This window comes from Microcebus murinus, chromosome 8 (genome assembly GCF_040939455.1).
Source record: "Microcebus murinus isolate Inina chromosome 8, M.murinus_Inina_mat1.0, whole genome shotgun sequence".
Lineage (NCBI taxonomy): Eukaryota > Metazoa > Chordata > Mammalia > Primates > Cheirogaleidae > Microcebus > Microcebus murinus.
The window spans coordinates 63282438-63302996 of record NC_134111.1 but is presented as its reverse complement, the minus strand read 5'-3'; the positions used below and the strand labels follow the sequence as shown (position 1 = coordinate 63302996).

The 20559-nt window shown below is 33.5% G+C and overlaps 1 protein-coding gene across 5 annotated transcripts in view; it reads left to right on the top strand.

Annotated features, from left to right (window-relative positions):
• TFPI (tissue factor pathway inhibitor) overlaps nucleotides 1–20559 on the top strand; it is a 71571-nt gene that overhangs the window by 19890 nt on the left and 31122 nt on the right. For all 5 annotated transcript variants that reach the window (XM_076005740.1, XM_012779469.3, XM_012779470.3 and 2 more), the window contains exon 2: nucleotides 17031–17147. In XM_076005740.1, the coding sequence (XP_075861855.1) occupies nucleotides 17045–17147 (103 nt within the window). In that variant the 5' untranslated portion in view covers nucleotides 17031–17044. The remainder of the gene's footprint in view (nucleotides 1–17030; nucleotides 17148–20559) is intronic.

Below are 20559 nucleotides of genomic sequence, written 5' to 3'. Positions count from 1 at the left end.
TCTCATCACACACACACACCTGTCATACAAACTTTGCAAATTTGTTTGTATCTTCTAGCCCAACCAAGGAAAGCTATTGTTTTAATGGAAGATATATCTCTTTTTTAAGCCAAAGTTAGACCCTCTTATCTGTGCCTGGGATCTCATCCTTTAATATCTTTTACTTTTAGCTTTTGTCTCTCTCTCTTTAATGGCAGAACCATATAAAACTATACCTTCCACAAAAATTTCCCTTCAAATGTTCTTACTTTTCAGCACAGATTTATTAAGTCATATTCTAAATTGCTGTTTTCTCAGCCTCTGTGCTTGTGCCTACCCCAGCTTACCTGCTGCTGCTGCACCATACTAACAAATCTTTCTCCTATGGGTACTGGTGATGTCATTGTCTCTAAATCCCAGGCATATGTGTTAGTCCTTGCCTTCTGGAACCCTTTGTGCTTTCAACATTGTTGACCTGTGACAATTTCTGAAAATACATTCCTTATTGTATGTGTCACTACATCCTCCCAGATTTTCTCCTACTTCACTGGCCCTTTCTACTCAGTCTTCTCAAAGTTATTTTTCTCTTTCTTGTTTTTCAGAGTTTACTTCTGGGATATTCATTCCTAATCTCTACACTCACTTCATAGTCATTATGAGGGTTACATGAATTAATATTTGTAGAAGCACTTGGAAGAGTGCTTTCTCCGTATCAAGTGCTATATGTATATATGTGTACTTGTTAAGTGAATAAATCTCATCCACTCCAGAGGAATAATCATCATTTATATACTGATTTTCACATTTTTGTCTCCAGCAGAGATTCTATCCTGAGCTCCATGTCTACGTACTAGGCTTCTTATTTTATGGGTCCACTGGTGGTATCCCAAATACTTCAAACTCAAACTACCTCACCTTGAACTCTCAGACAATATGCTTTTTTTCTTTTAGGCTCCATACCTCAGTGCCTGCAACCAACCTTGACCCCTTTGCTTAAGTCAGAAGATAGCTCTAAGTGTCCTTGATTCCTCTCTCTTCCTTACTCGGCTTATCAATTTAATCATAAAATTGTCTTGAATTTACTTCTTAATTTCCTCATGAATCAGGCTACCTCTCTCCAATCCTATTTTCAATATTATATTACATATAATAGGTTCTTCTCATTCCAAAACATGAGCCAGAGGCATCTAGTTTTCTGATATTTCAGAATATACTTTAAATCATGCTATAAAAACTTTCAAATATATATTTTATGAGAAATTTTTAGTTTTATGTCTTTTTTAAGTGTGTGTGGTAAATATTTGTCATGCTATAATGTGACTATGGAGGATATATATGATAATGTGTCTGAAGATTTTTATATAGTATGTTGCTTGTTTGGGTCACTTTGTGCTTCAGAATTTTGAACAATCTGTCATTATTTAATCCTGCTTCCTAATTTTTTCATTAAATGTTTATTCTTTTCTTCTAAGAAAGTTTATTATATAAAAACAGTTCTTCCTTCATTTGACTTACACATATAGAATTTCTCACACATTTTGCTCACTCTTTGTCTGAGTGTGTTAAGATATCTTTCCAATTTTTCAAAGGTTTTTGACATTTCACTTTAACTAGGATCTATCTTCCTGATATTGTTCTCTTCCAGTTTATAACTCTCATATTATTGAGAGAAGTAACCCACCTATACCAAGTATACATCTCAACTTCTTTGATTTTGAGCATAGTATGATACATTGACACACATTTTTTCCATCTTATTTTATAATTTTCTACAGAGAAGAATTTGTATCTAACTCTTTCTATTTAGTGTCAAACTAAACTCAAATAGGTAAGGGTTATAAATGAGGATGATATGATGGGTGATAGTGGTGATATTAAAGATGTCATTAATTCTCTGAATATAGCTAATGATACAAAACATGCTTATTTAATTTAAGGATAGTAAACTCTTTGTTTTCACACTTACTTTCCCCCCACACAAACCTTCAATTTCTTTTTTTTGTGTTGTCTGATTTGGGATAAATCCCATCTATCATTCTGAAAACAAATGAGGCAATTTTTGCTAATTCTCTAACTACTCTCATCAAACTTTATCTGGAGGCATTTTCTACTTGTGTAGAAAATTACAGATGTTGAAGTCTTCAGGCATGGATAAAATTGTCCTAAGGAAAATCTACTAGGGTTACTCACTATGTGCTGTGTGATTTACACATATTATTTTTACTTATCATAAATACAAGTAGGTTATAATAGCCTCATTTAACAGATGAAAAACTTGAATCTTGGTTAATGGATTTTCCTTTAAAAAAATTGATAATCAAACATGGATCTTTTTATTTCTTTCTTATATATATTCAATACATTTCATTTATTCATACATTTCAAGACCATGCTGTCTTACCTACACATGAAATATCAATATATTCATTTGCTCCATCTCATCTCTTTTTAATCCTTAAATGATTTTGAAAGAAAAAAAAACATATGAGAGCAAATCTAGAAATTTATTATTGCCAATCCTTACTTTGCATTATCATGCTCTATAAAATATTTCTCTAATTTGCTCCCAGCCATTATACTGTCCAGAGTAGCAGCCACTAAATGCTTATTGAAATCCAAAAGAACAATTGATAAAGTTGAAAAGAACACATACACATGCACACACACACATACACTCCTTAGGCAAAGGAGTACAGGTACTCCTTAGGTACAAAGAAATAAACACCTTTATAGAGTCCTGCAAATTGTGTATTAGCACTGTATCTCTGAATGGCAATACAATTATTCTAAATACAATTATTTACAATTATTTAGAATAAAATGGTTACAAAATACACATAGCAAAAATCTTGTGAATACATTTGTTTTTCTGTTGTTTTTGTAATAACTATAGAAAGAAACCGATTATTATGTAAATAAGGTGCAGATAAAATATATCACATTATGTGTCATGGAACAGAATTCATGTAGACACAATAAACATTTCATATAATAGAACCTTGAAAGCTGAAAGACTATAGAGTTTATCGTAGAACCTTAGTCATGAGCTAGGCCAGAGACTGCAATGTAAACAATTAAGATCACCATAGTGTCTGCTCTATATTTGGCCCTCTATGGAAGTCTTTACCATGCTTCTCTCCAATAGAGCAGTAGTTGACCTGAGTATGTTCTGGTGAGTCAGTTTTGGCAGATGCTGGTGTGACTCCATTATTGTCCATTCAACAGGATTTGTGAGAATAGGAGTAACAAGCATGGAATATGGGCAGGCATTTGAGAAGTAGAAGGGAAAAGTAGAATCTCCAATTTCAGAATAAAACTTTTGAGTAGTTTCATAGTTAGCCCGCACAAGTAACTAATGAGAAAACAAATTAATTCCCAAATCAGGTTATAAGAATTGATCTTCAGGGCAGTGTTCTCTGCTCTCTAACATGTGATATTCAACTGCACTTGAAGAGTGAGGGTAGAGAAGTGTTTAGGCAGTGAGGGTCTGTTATCTCTGCCAAGACTGTCCTTATTGTGAACTAAAAAAAGACATTTACTTTTTGGAAGAGACTTGCAGAGTATAGTTATTTTCCCAAGACATTTGTTCCCTCTGAAATAACCACCAAAAAAACAAAACAAAACAAAACAAAACAAAAACAAAACCACATAATTTGGGCAAACTGATAGAAAACAGAGAATACAAGAGGTAAGTGATTTCTATATTTCTTATAGGAACATAATAGGTTGTGACCAGTCCTGCCTCAAGCTTCATAATGCAGCAAGAAATGGAGAGGGAAGTCTGTAGCTATTATATTACACATTAGAAAGTATATGTATCTCTACCTCTCTTCTGAGAGAAGGGTAGTCATCCTCACTTCTGAGACAAATTTATTGACCAAATTTAGAGGCACTTCATTGAAAGACTAGGAAGTTTTCTGCTCTGAACTGCATTGTGTCCCTACAAAATGTTGAAGTCCTAACCCCCAATGTACTTGGAGATAAAGAATTTAGGAGGTAATTAAGTTAAATGACATAATAAGAGTGCAATCATAATTCAATATGATTGTGGTCTTATAAAAAGAGGAAGATATTCTCTCTCTCTCTCTCTCTCTCTCTCTCTCTCTCTCTCTCTCTCTCTCTCTCTCTCTCTCTTTCTGCACACACAGAGGAAAGGCCTTATGAGGCCATAGAAGGAAGGCAACCACCATCTGCAACTCAGAAAGAGAGCCCTCACCAGGAACCAAATTGGCCAGTATCCTGATCTTGGATTTCCTAGCCTCCAGGACTGTGAGAAATAAATTTCTGTTGTGTAAGAAAAATAGAATATCACCCAATCTGTGATATTTTGTTATAGCAGCCCTAGTAGACTAAGACAGTTCCTGTGAGCTTTATCCACAAATAACTTGTGTTCTTATGTGATGAAGATTCATTTGAAGCCTTGTTGGCTGCTTTGGAAGTGATAGCAAAGGAAAGTCCCTTAAACTGGGTCTGATGAAGCATTCTTGCCAAACCTCTAACCTAGACTAGTTCATTGAAGGCTACCTGCCTTAAGCATTGAGCCTTTTCATTTATTTATTTACTACTTTGCCTATCAACGTGAATTTCATTTATAACATAGTATGTTTAGAGTTTCAAATAACTGGTCCTACCAATATATTTTGAAATACGATTCCATTGTAAGATGGTGACTGCCTTTATCAAATTTTTTTCATCTTTTTCAAATTCTTATTTACCATTTCTATCAAAACAAATCACATTAATCCACACATCATTGTGTAAATATGATTTTTATTAATATTTAAATTTTCTTTCACCACCACTATTTTTAAAAACCTGACAATATAGAGAAGTGATTGAAGGCATTTGCTTCAGAATCAGATATTCTTACACTCCCACTGGCGAGCTGTTTTTTGGACAACTTATTTTATTATTTTGAACCCTTTTTCTTTCCTCTATAAAATGAGGATAACATTTTCTTAAGATGAGTGTGAAATAAAATGAGAAAAACAAAATAATGATAAAGGTGCAATAATGGAAACTGCTATTTTCATTATGATTATTAATTATTATAATTAACACAGTGACTGCCACACTAGAAAAAAAAACCCCTGAAGCCACAGTGTTTAATTAAAATAAAACAATGCTTTCTAATGTGTTATTTTTTATTGTTCTTTGTGAGTTATACGCAATGTAATCCACATTTTTAGAATTAAATTGTCAATATTAATTGTAACAATAAGAACATCAACAAGTGAGATTTTTGTGGACCAACTGCAAGGTTTTGCTTCACACTGCTCAAGGCTTGAAACTAGCATGAGTTAAATACAACTCACATGTCAGTCAGTGTGTTAAAATGACAAACTGTAATTTAACCACCCGGTGGTTACAAAATGTCATGTAGGGAGAAAATCTAAACAGTATAAAAATTACTGTTAATCTACAGTATAAAAATTAATCCCAGGTAATTCAAGAGTTGACTATAATTACATGTTTGAAATGAGGCTCCAATAAAATAGGATTTGCCCTTGTCTGTAATGAAGTTTTTTTTAGTGTGTGTATATATTATGTATGGTTTCTATGTCTTCTAAATTTTAAGGAGAAAGAAGAAAATATGATACTTGACAGCTTTTCAAGTTTCTCATTCAAACATCCCTTGTTTAGGCTTGTTCTAAGTCTATTCATTCAGGCTTTGACTGCTGGGTAAACTTCTGTGCCCTAGTCCCAGGTATAAGAGGCAAATCCCCAGGGTTTTAGGTTTTACAAACACAAGTTTTACAACCTTGACCAAAATCCAAACTTATTAAAAGGATTTGTTCTGTAAAATTTGGATTCAGTCAAAGGCCATACTTAAGGATCCAGAAGGACATGTGTGGCCCTAAGGCCATAGGTTCCCCACTCCAAAGTATAGAAAACATTTAGGCAACTCACTGAATCAAAATTATAATAATGATCAAGGTAAAAGCATATATTGGTTAATGAACTGTACTTGTAAAATTAGCAAATCAGAGAAACCAATTTTTATCCTTTGTAGTATTGATAAACTTGGTAGTTTTCTTGGTCATATTCTCTAACCATCTTCTTCAAGCTGCAGTTAAAGTAATATTTCCAGAGAAATAAGTATAGAGAAACATTAGTAATTAATATATTTTTTAATTATATTTTTCCAAATTGGACTTCAGTCTCTATTCCATTTATCTTGTTTATTTTAGGGATGTTCTGGAATAATGCAGCTCAGAATCTAGTTTAGTCTTGTCACTTACTAGCCATCTAACACATCATATTGGAACATAAATCACACATCTTCAACATAAATTCAACATACCTGCCTAATTGATTGCACAGCATTATTATCAAGATTAGTAGCCTAATAGGTAAGAAATCACTTTAGAAGGGTAAATTGTTTTAAAAAGTTTTGTAACAATATATCATTGTCTTTCTAATATAATTTCTTAAAATATATTTGATATAGATACCATAAAGTGAACTTCATGATATTTTATTTTTATTTTATGTCTTAGGTAAATAATCTTAATGCAAAAATAATGTTTATATGGATGACTCAATACTCCAAAAATGTGGGACCCAGGGGGGAAGTTAATAAAGAGATAAACAAGGCTCTGTGCTGACTTGTTAGAATTTGGTATGTGGCAAATGTGCAGTTGCACAGCCTTAGATGTCCCTTGGGAAGCTGCCCAAACATTTGTATTTCCACAATGTATTTATTCAGAAAGTAACTCTTTTTCCTGAGAAAAATATGACTCTCAAATCTCTCCCTGAGATCCTGCAAGTTCTCCATTAGGGAACAAGAGTTAGAAGTCTATTAAGAAAACTTTTTTACAAAAATCCATTACCAGACCCTCATTAATGTAAGTATTTTGGAGTTTTCTATTGAGAATACCACTTATACAGAGTAAACTTGAAAACATAAAAAGAAAATAGAAAACTATAAAAATCTCTGTAGAGTTTATTGTCTCCCTCCCACACTATAGTTTTATTCTAATGTTTCCTTTTCTTTATTCATTTTTATTGGTATCAGTGTGCAGCAAATCCACCTGAAATGAGGAACAGTTGAAAAATAAAAAATAAAAAGAACAGAGGTTAATGATTTAAAAAAAAAAGTGCAGGATCTAGTGGGTAGAAGGATAGACCCCCTGGGGATCAGCCAAATTGAGTAGATAGAAGCAATAAACACCAAGAGGATAACAACATTAGCCACTGCTGAGCAGAAAATTGGAAAGATTCTTCAAGTTACTTTTTTTTCTCCTTTTCTGGTTGTCAGGTTTTGTCTCTCCTGTATTTCACTGGTATACCATAAATAAAGAAGCAGCTAAAATTAAATTTCTTTTAGACATGGTAATGTACTCATTGAGCTAATCAATTAATAGTAAAACTTTTAAAACAAAGACATTTCAACAATATTTGATAAAGAAACTCTGATCTAGAAAGTTTAAAGTATATGAACACTACAATTATAATATATACTTACCATGTATGGTTTTTCATTAACTTGAAGATAAAATAATGTGTGTACCCTCAAACTAATGATATAGTAGATCAACTACTGCCTGATAATTGGATCATGCCTTTCCCAACATGATATACTGGAAATCTAATGTCATAATTTCACCCTACTTTAAGTCTCTTTCATTCTATGTGAGTGTCTTGCTCTTTGGATCATTCCATAAATTCTCATGGGATGATCTCAATATCCTCTGCTATTCCCTTGGAATTTTTCTCTTACAGCCAGCAAAGCCAAAGTACCAAAATATTTTAGCTCCAATGGATTTGAATCATCAGGAGAACATGCCTTTTACATTGAGATCTGTACTTCTTCACTTTACAACTTGTAGTCTAGCAATTGTCGGCTTCCATACCTAACCATATTAGAACCAAAATTTCTCTTATTTTGGCCCTAACCCCCTTCTAAATCAGGGCTATGTTTCAGTTATTTTTTTAGACCTTTCAAAGAGTCTGAAATGACATTTTCAACACAGGATACACTCTATGAATATTCAGCATCTGTTTTTACAATGCACCCAAGATGATGTCAAGAATTACTTATAAAAATTATAATAGCTAGCATTATTAAGCTAGTCACCATTTTAATTCCTTTACATTTAATCCTTACACATAAAGAATATTAATATCATAAATACATGGTAGGTAGGTTCCAGTATATACCTATTTTATAGTTGAGGAAATGGAAACAAAGAGACAGTTAATGTAGTGTCAAATTCACATAATTAGTAAGTTACAGAACTGGCATTTGAAGCTCTATAGTCTGTATTAGCTTGCTACGGCTGGCTTGCTTAACAAAGTATCACAGACGGGTAGTTTAAACAACAGAAATGTATTTCCTCACAGTTCTGGAGGCTAGAAGCTTGAGATCAAGGTGTCAGCAGAGTTGATTTGTTCTGAGGCCTCTCCCTTTTGTTTATAGATGATGGGTATTTTCTGTGTGTATCTGTGTCCTAACATTTTTATAAGTATAACAGACATATTGGATTGGGGCCTGCCTGTAATGACTTTATTTGTCCTTAGTTACCTCTTAAAAGGCCTTCCTTCCAGATACAGTTGCATTCTGAGGTACTGTGGGTTAGGGCTTTAACATAGGAATTTGAAGTGGGATGCAGTTCAGTCCATAACATGGTCTTATGCCAAACCCCTCCTCTTAACCACTAAGCAAACACATTTAAAAAAGAAAGAATTAAAAAAAATGTGAGAGAGAGAAAGAAGAAGAGAAAGGGAAGAAAGGAAGAAGGGAGGAAGAGAGGAAAATAGTAAGAAAGGGGCCACTTGGGATCAAGGCATGGGGCATCCTTTGGATTGATTTAAGGGTCCTTGGTTTCCCCACAGGAGAGAGCTGTTTCCACACAGTGATAAACCAAGCACATCAGAATAATCATGTAGGCAATTGGAGGCAGGAGGCTTTCCAGAAATGGTAGAGACAAATTGACTAATTTGGGGGAAGTCAGCTCTGTATGGTAAAGTATCCATGAACTCTGGAGTCAGAGAGAGATGAGTGCAAATATTACTCTGTCTCATTCTGTTTGAGGAAGTTATATCTCCTTTCTGATCCTTAGTTTCCTTAAGATACACATCATACTTCTTAGGATAGGATTCTTAAGGGGATTACAGTCAATAAGAAGTTCGTACGTAGAAGAGCTCATATCTTTAACAAGTGAAAATCCCAAAGTTCTTCCCTTTTCCATTCCAGTTTTTGCTCCTCACTTAGTTGATCCCACTCAGACCACTCCCCTGTCTTTCACATATTCTCTCATAATGGATATTAATATCATAAATACATGGTTAAATAGCAAATAATGCATTTGTTTCACCTAATTATCTCTTTTTAAATCACACATTTCTTTAGTCATCTCTTCCACACACTTAACTTTTGCTTGGATTTCAGCAATTATTCTTATCTTTTTCCCTTGACTTTAAAAATACCTATCACTTAAGCAAACTTTTATAAATATTAAACCTGCTTCATTTGCATTCCATTTTCTTTTAAAAATTTCCTTTTAAATAAAATATTAATTGAAATATTCCACACCTTTAGAAAAATAAGCAATAAGTAAATAAGCAGTAAGTAAAATAAGCAATACAAAAGACATAATTAGAAAAAAATATTGATGGCACCATTTCATAATACTTGTTTCTGATCTCTTTATTTTTGGTGGAATTGGAAAAAATAAAACTACATACATATATTCAGAGATCTATACAGCAGCTTAATTTTAGCCTACAAAGTTTATTCTAATTTATTCATCAAGTATTACATCAGTCATAGTTTTGAGTATTGGGCATAGAATTATGAATGTTATGTAAAATGCCTGTGCTAAAAATGGAAAACATTTTAGTGGTGGAGCCAGCACACATGTAAGCAAATAAGTATATAAATGGTGATAAGTGCTATTGAATAAATGAAGCAAGATATTGCTGGTAGAAATGTGAAATGGTGCAGCTGCTTTGGAAAACAGTCTGACAGTTCCTCAAATGACTAAATATTGAATTACCATATAATCCAACAATTCTACTCCTAGGTACATACCCCAGAGAAATGCAAACCTATGTTCACAGCAAAACTTGTGTACAAATGTTCATAGCAGCACTAGTAACGATATGCAAAAAGTAAAAACAGCACAAATGTACATTAACTGATGAATGGATAAATAAATTGTGGAAAATCTATAGTATAGAATATTTTCAGCAATAAAAAGAAATAAATTACTGATATATGCTGCAGTATGGATAAACCTTGAAAACGTTATTAGGCAGATATTATATTATTCCATTTAAATAAAATTTCCAGAATAGGCAATATATAGGGCCAGAAAGTAGAATAGTTGTTTTATACTTATGTAGAGATAGGGAAATTGAGGAGTTGGGGATGATGGCTAAACTGTGAAGAATTTCCTGATGGGGTAATGAAAATGTTCTAAAATTGTCTGTGATGATATTGTAAAAGTCTGTGAGTATGCTAATTGCTATTGAATTTTTTACAAATCAGATTTATAAAAATTAAAAAGGCACTTGTACAAAAATCAATAGGCAAGTCAAGGACAGAACATATTTACAATGCATATATTTAACAAAGAATTTATACTCATAATCATAAAAAGAATTCTTACCATTCAATAATGAAGGACAGATAATCGAAAAAAACAGGTTATGATGATAGAGAGAGATGGAGGAACTGGTGGTGGTTTCTGTTTAAATACAGTACAAGAAGATCTTTTGGTGAAGAGAATATCTGACTAGGGTCCTGAATAAAGAAGGAATTTTCCATTCCAGATCTGGTGGAAGAGTGTCCCCAACATAAGAAATAGCAAGTTCAAAGTACTACACATAGAATAGCCTTAGAGTATTCAAGTATTAGAGTTTCAGTGAACCCAAAAGACTGTTAGGTGGAGTCCATAAAGCTAAGTGTTTGTGAGAAAGACTGATAGGAAACAAAGTTGATGTAGTTGGGAATGACTTTTTGGAAGTCATTGGTAAAACAATCCTGCCTCATGAAGATCATGATGACACAGCAGAACATCACCTAGCTGCTGCCCCATGTCTGTAACTGCCTTTATACTGGTCCACTTAGAAAAGTTAATAACCTCAAATGCAATCTTTCCAGGGCTGAATTTATCCATAATATGCACAGCAATCAGCACTTATTTCAGTTTATCTAGTTGTATGAATAGCACAACAACTCACTTAGGATATTCTTGAATCCTCTGTCTTTAATATCCTTTATCTACTCAATTACTCAATTATATCAATACTTAACTCAGAGAGTCTCTCACATCTGCCCTTTTGTCTGTAGCTCCAATGATAGCCCTGTTTATAATTTCAATGTGACTCTCTGCGATATTCTAGCTGTTAATTCCACTTATTGTATTGCTTTCTCACTTTCCTTCCACATACCCTGGATTTTAACAAAGCACAAATCACAACATGCTTTGTAAAATATTTTTCTGGTTCAGAAAATCTATTGACGTTCCTTTTCTGTAGCATTATTTCTCAAGATATCTTGAATGTAAATTTCTTAAGTGTCCCAGGCTTTGCCTATACTTTTTAATTTACATTAGTATCTAACATGTTATCATGCACAACTAGGCTTTAACACATTTATAATATATCCTTGCTTAAACAATTTCTGATGCCAAATTAGAAATTAATGAAAGTTTACCAAAAGACTCTTAAACCAATAAATCAAAAAAAGATTCCCAATCTAAGAATCAGTATGACTAATTAATTCTGATGATGCAAAAATCATGCTCAATTTTTAAATTAAATTATTAAAAAATTGTATTTTTACTTCCATTTTCAAAAATACTAAGTCAACTTCAAACTGTTAAATATTCTTTGAAACACAATGGTTTTCTATAGTTCATGAATTTAAATAAATGCCCAAAGCATTCTTGACTGTACTATCACACTATATTTTGATAAATCATACAAAAGGGTATTTGAAAAAGATATTTGAAAGAAACCAGGTACAAGAGTACACCTATGATAGGTTTAACTAATTTAGAAGCCTGATTATAAATGTATCCAGCCACTGAGTCATAAACAGTCTGATGTTACCTATGAACTCTATTAAGCTGACTTCTATAACAAGAAAGTTTAAATAAATTATAAAGATTAGATTACTGAACAATTGCAAGATATCAAAGAAATAATATACAATAAAAATTTATACCTTTAAAATAATGCTATAGTTGTCCAAACAATGAGATATCAACTAAATAGAAAGAAAGTAAAATAGCAAAAATATGATTCTGTAGGAAAAAATGTGTAAATAAACTTTAAGGCAGGAAAGTATAAGTCAAAATATTAAGGAAATATTCCAATTGTACTTTAAAACTAATGAACTCTGAGATATTGAACTATTTGTTATACCTAGATAGTGGTTTTTAATGTCAGTGTATTTCCAGGCACATTAGCACAATGTGATGCAAGACCAAAGAAATCAAAGTCCACCAAGTCCTTTGGTAGAATCCAGAAAAATCACTAAAAACAAAATTAAAAGCATGACCCACAGACTGTATTTGTAAAACCCATATCTGATAAAGAACATCTATCCAAAATATACAAAGAATCCTTAAATCTCAACAATAAGAATACAAACAACCCAATTTAAAAATGGGCAAAAGTTCTGAAAATATACTTAATCAAAAAAATATACTGATAGCAAATAAGCAATGAAAATATAGTCATCATTCATCAGAAAACAGAAAATTAAAATAACAATAAGATACCAGTAGAAACCTATTAAAATAGCTAAAACCCAAGAAATTGAAAGTCCAAATGCTGGTGAGGATGTAGATCAACAGGAAGTCTCCTTCATTGCTGGTGGGAATATAAAATGGTATAGCTATTTTGGAAGACAGATTGCCAGTTTCTTACAAATGAGAGCATTGTCTTAAATTATGATCTAGCAATCACCCTCCTAGATATTTACCCAATTGATTTGAAAACTTAAGTCCACACAAAAAAAGCTGCACACAAATGTTTACAGAAGCTTTAATCATAATCACCAAAAACTGTAAGCAACCAAGATGTCCTTCAATATGTAAATAAACTGTGGTAAATCCATACGATGGAATATTACTGAGTGATAAGAAAAACTGAGAATGAGCTATCAAGCCATGAAAAGATATGGAGGAACCTTAAATGGATATGGCTAAGCATATGAAGCCAATCTTAAAAGACTACATCCTGTATGATTGCAACTATATGACAGAGTGTACTACAATGTATACTAATTAAAAATATGATTTAAGAGGTCAGGAATCCCAGAAAAGAATATAGACTGTGACAAGAAAATCTCAATGTATTACAAATGTAGGAAACAACCTCACCAGAGGTGTTCAAGGTGCAATGCAGATTTAAGTAACTTTGGAAATAAGTGAAGTCTATAAATATAAAGGGAAAAGTAGCTGCACATAGACACTGCACACTAGTTAGTAAAGTTGTAACCGAGAGGATATGAGTTAACAATTCTAATATTGCTATTCATGTATATTAGAATTGAACAATTAATTAAATGGTTGGTAGATGGTGAGAATCAAGTTTCATTCTTCCTGTTACAGATAGGACAAGAAAGGAGGCTAGAATGACTTGTGTTGAACACATATATAAGAACTCATGTTTGTTTAATATTGACAATTTGAGCAACAATATTGAGTGGTATTGGATTATAACACAAAGTATAAAATAAATATTCACGAGTCCATACTGATATAAAAGATTGAATAATTTAATAAATAGAGGAGAGGAGACAAATATCTGATGCAAAAGAATTCCAATCAATTTATGTAGATACTCTAACCTTAAGGAGAGAGATCAAAACTCTCCATTCTTTAAAGTGTGGGCTATACATGGTGACTTCCTTCCAAAGAGTACAGTATGGCAAGGAGGAGGTAGGAAGTAACTTCATAGTGTAGAAATTTCATGATCATTTCCCCAGCCAGATATTCAGGGTCAATATCAACAGTCATAAATCATGTTGGTAATATATACCCTTGTTATGATGTGATTAAAATATCACTTTACCTCTGTGATCTTCTTCCCCCAAATTCATAACCCTAGTTTAATTATAAGGAAAACAGACAAATTCCAATAAAGGGGCACCCTGTAAAATACCAGACCAGTATTTCTCAAAACTGTCAAGATCATCATACAAGGAAAGTCTGAGAAACTATCACAGCTAAGGGGAGCTAAGGAGAAATCACAGCTAAAAGTAGTATGGTATTCGGGATGGGATTCTGGAACAGAAAAGAGACTAGGGAAAAACAGGAAATTTGATGCAAGTATGGGCTTCACTTAATAATAATGTATCAATATTGGTATATTAATGGTAACAAATGCACCATACTAATATAAGATGTTAAAAATAGGAAAACTGAGTTTGAGATACAAGAGAAGTCTCTGTACTCTTTTCTCAAGATTTTTTTGTAAATCTGAAACCATTCTAAATAATTGAAACTTTTTTAAAGAGAATATTTCTACCAGAAAACCAGGACTATGTGCTTATCAAGCAGTTCCTCACAGGCAATCCCCTGCAGGACTATAGGGGAAGAGATCCCTGGATGGTGTTTATCAACTTGTGTTTTCCAATGTTAGCAATTTGGGTTGCTCAAAAAGAAAAAAGAGACACTTAAATATCAGATTTGGTACATGCTTTCATCCCTATATGAAATCTGCTATCACTCACAATAGGATTTTTCTGTAAAAATTTGAATATTGTATTGCTCTTGTAATGCATGTACTTTATTTGCTTTTTGTTTGTTTTCCTGTTTTTTTCTTTAAATTATATACCTGCCTTTTTTCTTTCTGATGTGTGTGTATTTTGCTACATTGTGCTCATCTATTTTTTAAATTGACTGTATCATACAAAGTTCTGGATCAGCAAATAATTAACTATGGCTTGCTGTAGAATATAGTCATAGTTTTATCTGTCCAACACTCCACCCTTCTTCTAGAAGCAACAACCCCCTCCTTGTCAGAGCTACACCAGTCCACTCCACCATCAAAACCATACTTCCATTAAGATTTGTAATACTATTTTCTTAATCCTGACTTCTGACCAGTGTAGGGTCCACCAAATCCATGAGGATCTCCTGTAGCTCCCAACTCAAATGGATTAGTCCCAAAGGTGGCACTTGTTCCAAGGTGAACCTATCAGTGTTAGTCTCCAAGCTGTTTGAACCTGCTTCATAAAGAGAAGTAGTCATGTTTTTTTGATGGAAGAATTCTTAAGGTTTAGAACCCAGGGCCAGTGACCAGGCATCCTGCTTGAGTGGAGAAAATTGGGCTGCATTAAGAGAAAATCAAGCTTGTCTAAGGAGTGTAACAGCAAAGAGAGGTACCTGGTGGTGGCCAGTTCCCTGGCTCTAGTTGTCTCTGAGATCCAACACAAACCTGTCCTTCTATTCCTAGATTGCTTCACATTTTCTAGAATAAATGAACCCATGATCTAAATATTTGTGAGCTGGCTTCTGATCCTTACAACTAAGGAATGTTCTAAACTACTATTTGGATAACACTGTAAGCCACCATTTTTAAAGAAAGGAGCTTGCTGGAATTAGAACCCTAATTCTCAAGTTCCTCAGCAGCACCCAACCTCAGCCTGCTCCCTAAGCCACGTGATACAAATAAACGTGCTTCGTTTTACACTCAAAGTAGAACAGGATTTTACACCTTAAGTAATCAAATGGAAACAGGAGAGTGTTGGAAAAATATGTATTCAAAAGTAAGATAAAGAATAAAAGTTGAGTCTTCAAAGTTATCTTATCATGTACATATGCATACACAGATATTTGTGAATTCAAACAGTTTATGGTATGATTTACAAGGTATATAACACTTCTACTGACCAAAAATCAAATGAGTTAACATTTCCAAAGTGTGAGAAAATAGATTATATGTTTCACTAGTGATTTTAGTGAAATTTTAAGAAAAATTATATTTATTACTTTATTATTTATTATAAGGCTATCCACACCTTAATGGTCTATGTTGAAGCTGTGAGCCACTACAGACAAAACCAGAGAATTCTAGATTGTTTTTGATAGAGTATCTGTCCCTGCATTTGTGACTGTTTACTGATAAGATCTCCCTTTCCTTCCTGACTTGAGTGACATTAGTGGCTGAGAACATGAGCACGTGTTCCCTTTTTTCTCTTCCTGTGCTACATGCACATTACACATTTCCTTCCATCTTTAAATACAAAGGAAAAAATCTTTTAAAAAAAATGTATTTAGAGGTGTTTTTCTTTATTTTTTGCTATGAACCTTTAAATCATCCTGAAGCAGGAAGTGTCTCACTCTGCTGCTGAAAGCTGTTTCCCTTAGAGTGTAAAAGTGTCAGTTTTTCACAAAGCCACTTTACTGTGAAACTCGTTTGAATCAGATAGCTCACTTAATTGAGGGAGGATGAACTGGGGAATAGGAGTGGCTGGAATGTTAGACATTTCTTTTGTCTGCAGTTCTGGCTCTCTGCTATCTCATAGAAAACCTGGCTAAGAAATTGATTATAAAAATGAACATATTTTTTTTAAAAAGTTGAAAATTGTAAATATGTATTTCCTTTTTAATACAAAGAGCAGAGCAGAGGAAAAGAGAAATCAGAAATTGAAAGTTGTATTAAAGAAATCATAGCAAAATACAAAAAATATAATTAGCTCTGTCTAAAAAAGAAGAATAGTTATAAGAAAGATGTAGAAAGTAGAATTGCACATGAAAATGGATCTTAATACATAGTTAGCCATAGTGATCATCGTTATCAATGTCACTCAATTATTGCCCTTTTACTTACATTTTCAAAGTTAGAATATGACCTGTATACTTGAATATTATTGAATATATGCACTGAGTGCATTTGTCCATAATTTTGAAAACTACATACATATTTTACATATTACTCATGGATTGTGTGGAGAGAGATGTGTGTAAACCTACGTTAAATGTCATAGAAATTTGCATTTGTAAGGATGCATGATTTCTACTAGTCTGTAGTCAAGTACACATTAACACTTTATTTATTAGATGTGTATGGATTCTATATTTCAGAAGTGATTTATACAATGAAGAAAGAACATGTTCTTTGGGCTTCTCTGCTGCTTAGTCTTGCCCCTGCCCCTCTTAAAGCTGATCCTGAGGAAGGTGAAGAACATACAAATATCACAGGTAAAATGTTACATGCATTTATTTTTTTAAGCTAGTCAAAGCTCTCAGTTTTAATCCAAACACTAGCATATTTTTCCTTTGTGTAGAAAAATTAGTTTTTATTGAAGTGAATTTTTTCTTTGGAAACTTCTTATACCTGGTGTGTCTTTTTTTTTCTACTTTTTAAAAACTTAGTCCAAAAATAAGATCACTTTAGCTGAAAGACTTCCCTTTCTTCAGGCTACAAACACTGGCATAACCCTGGGATATTGCAAGGAGCAAAATAGTGTGGGAACAACTCTCTAGGGCACTTGATGCCACCCTGGGGTGGGGAAAGTGTGAAGAGAGGGAACTACAGACCTCTAAGGCATCAGGGATTCTCTCATTCTTGCCTATATTTCCAAAGTAAGAATTTTTGAGTTCAGTGTAAGAATCTAGTCAAGCAGGACAGCAAAGGACCTGGTAATACAAGTTATCCCATAAAGCTCTGCATCAAAAAAATAAAAACATTGACGATAAAAAATAGAACAAGAGAAGACTATACAGTGATTGTGTATATCTTTCTTAAAAGTAACATTTTGTGGCAAATTAGCAAATTATTGATAGCAATCTCAAGTCATCGGAAATAGGGATAGGATATTAACAACATAATACCTTCTTTTTGTATAGCAGTTTATGATGTGCAAAAGATTTCTATAAACACCTTCTTATTTCATATCTCTAATAAATCTTTAAAGTGATTGTGTTCAGTGTACTTCATCATAATAAAGATTGAATAAAACATCTTCTGTGCCTGAAAGTGTGGAAGGTGCTAGGGAAACAACAATGGCTGAGACCAGGTTCTCAAGAATCTCACAATTTCATAGGGAGACTGAAGAGTGGAAGGTTACTTCAGTATAGTGTAGTAAATGCAGAGAAGGAAGCATGCATAGGTACTGCCATCCATGCAAAGAGGAAGGAGACTCATCTAAGCATGTCGACCTGAGAGCTTGGCAAGGGGAAGTGATGTTACAAAAATTTCCTGGAGATGGAAAATTATTTAATACAGTAATACTATAATGTGCCTTTTGCAAATTGGAATTTGATCATTATGAGATGAGTTTCTTCATTCAGCTCTTTTCTCAAAAGGGATTGGGTTAAAGTTCTAATATTCTAGGGTTTATGGAAACAAAGGATGTAGAAGATAAAGTCAGTCCCAGCAGGGAAGAGGCAGGCAGCCTCAGTTTTGGGAAGTGGGAGGAGAATGGGTCCAAATGTTCCTGGTATTCTCCCATTCCAGTCTCCCTCAATCAGACTGAGAAGACCCATTAGTCAGGAGGTTCCTGAAATTGTTGCTGCCACAGCTGACCATAAACCAGAGTTAACTCATCAATAATGAAGTGATAATTTAAAATCACTCTAAGGTAGCTTCCAAACCTAGATGGGTAACAAGGAATTTTGATCTTTAAGTTAGATTTGAAGTCCTCTTGGCTGACTAGCTGCACGGTCTTACCTAGTTTTGTTTTTGCTTTGTTTTTAATACATTTTGCAATAACATGATCTCACATCCAAATAAACTCTGTTTTGGAGATATAATTTATCACATGATGCCAAGATCATACCAACATCCATTTCAACTGAAATAGGGTACTGTTATTTATAGAAAAATATGTACAGTTTTATTGCTTCTCTCACAAGTCAATAGTAGACTTTTCAAAAATCAATCCACCAGAAAAGAGGATGATATAGAATTAACTTCTTGATAAGACCACAGAAATAATAAAAACAGCTTTAGAAAAATACTTTTGGGCTGGGAGAGAGAAGATTAGCAGGGAACATTTAGAGAAAGGCAGATATATTTTATAGTATTCAGAATCAAACAGTCTTGAGTCTGTAGTTGTGGTTTGTCATCTAGTACCTTTGTGAAATTAATTGAGTTATTTAAACTCTCTGACTTCCAAGGTTCTAAGCCGTAAATAAATGATGTAAGTAACTAATTCCATATGGCTGTTATATAAACCACATAAAAAAACATCTGGCACATTTTATGATGCAGAGAAGGCCAACAGTACTTGTCTGTGTTCTTCACTACTGGAGAAATTGAATCCTTTAGTCAGAGAGACAAGCAGCACATGGACTCTTAGCAAGTTACCCAAAAGCCCTAGATTCACAAACAAGTTCCAGGAGAAGGAGAATTCTAGCAGTCAAGGGCATGGCATATTCTCAGGTATGAAATATTATAGTGAGCCTTCTATCCAACATCCCAGGACACAGGGAAAGGGAAAGTAAGAATGTAACCCTCAAACTATGAGATATAAAATACATTTCATCAATTAAAAAATGATTAAATAAGCCATAATCCTATTTTTATGGCTTCATCAGATTAAATACCTATTAGATCACCCTGTGTTTTCCAGTTTCTTGGCAAGAGGCAGATAATCCTTGTCTCTGTCAGCATTTTTGTCAAGTCTCAATTTCAAGTCTCAGGAAGTTTATCCATGACCTCTTGAGGCTAGCTTAGCTATCCTATTATATGCTCACACAGCACCCAGAAATTCCTAATTATTTATGTAAGTCAGTCTCTAATGTCTGTATGTCCCATGAAGGAGGAACTGCTTGTTGCCCCCTAATTTACTGTCATATCTGCAGTGACAGCACAGTGCCTGACACATGCTCAGTACACATTTATTAACATTCATAAAGGTTTATTCAAAGTAAGAAATGAAAACCAGGGCAGACTTCTATCCCTTTTGAGTGGAGCATCAGGGAACTGTGGATCAGACAGCACACCTGGCCACTGCCCAATTCCAGGGATGCTGTGTTCAGATGTGGGGCACAAGCTCACAGCACAAAAGAATAATCTAATATAGGATTCCTCTGGGAAATACATTAAAATATGAATGATAAAGGTGAATAAGCTAATAATAAAATATAGTTAATAAAAGTTAATACTTAAGTGTTTTCTCTTTAGCAAATTGCTATAAAATTATCATTTGCCTCCACCATGAAGCCATTTTTAGTTTTACAAAGTGAATTTTAGAAAGAAATGTTATTAACTGAGCAGAACTTTTTATAACTGAATCTGTGTGCTTGATGCAGATGTCAGTTTTGGAATCTTAATCATGGATCTGTAACAATATCACTCAGTTATAAAGAAAGTTTGAGATATCTGGTGTAAAAACAAATGGGATCGATTCAAAACCCATCATTTATGGTGTGAATTTGAGCCATTTATTTAATTTCTGAAATGCTAGTTTATGATTTATAAAATGGAGAAAAAAATGCATAACTCAGAAGGTTAGGTTGTTATGATCATTAAGTGATACAATTACAAAATGTCCAGAGCATAGTTATTACTCAGTAAACATTAGGTGTTGTCATTGCTAGTAGGCGTGACTGCTCAACTCGCAGTTTACTATCTTTTGTTTTGTGGTGCACTACCACCACCTGGTGG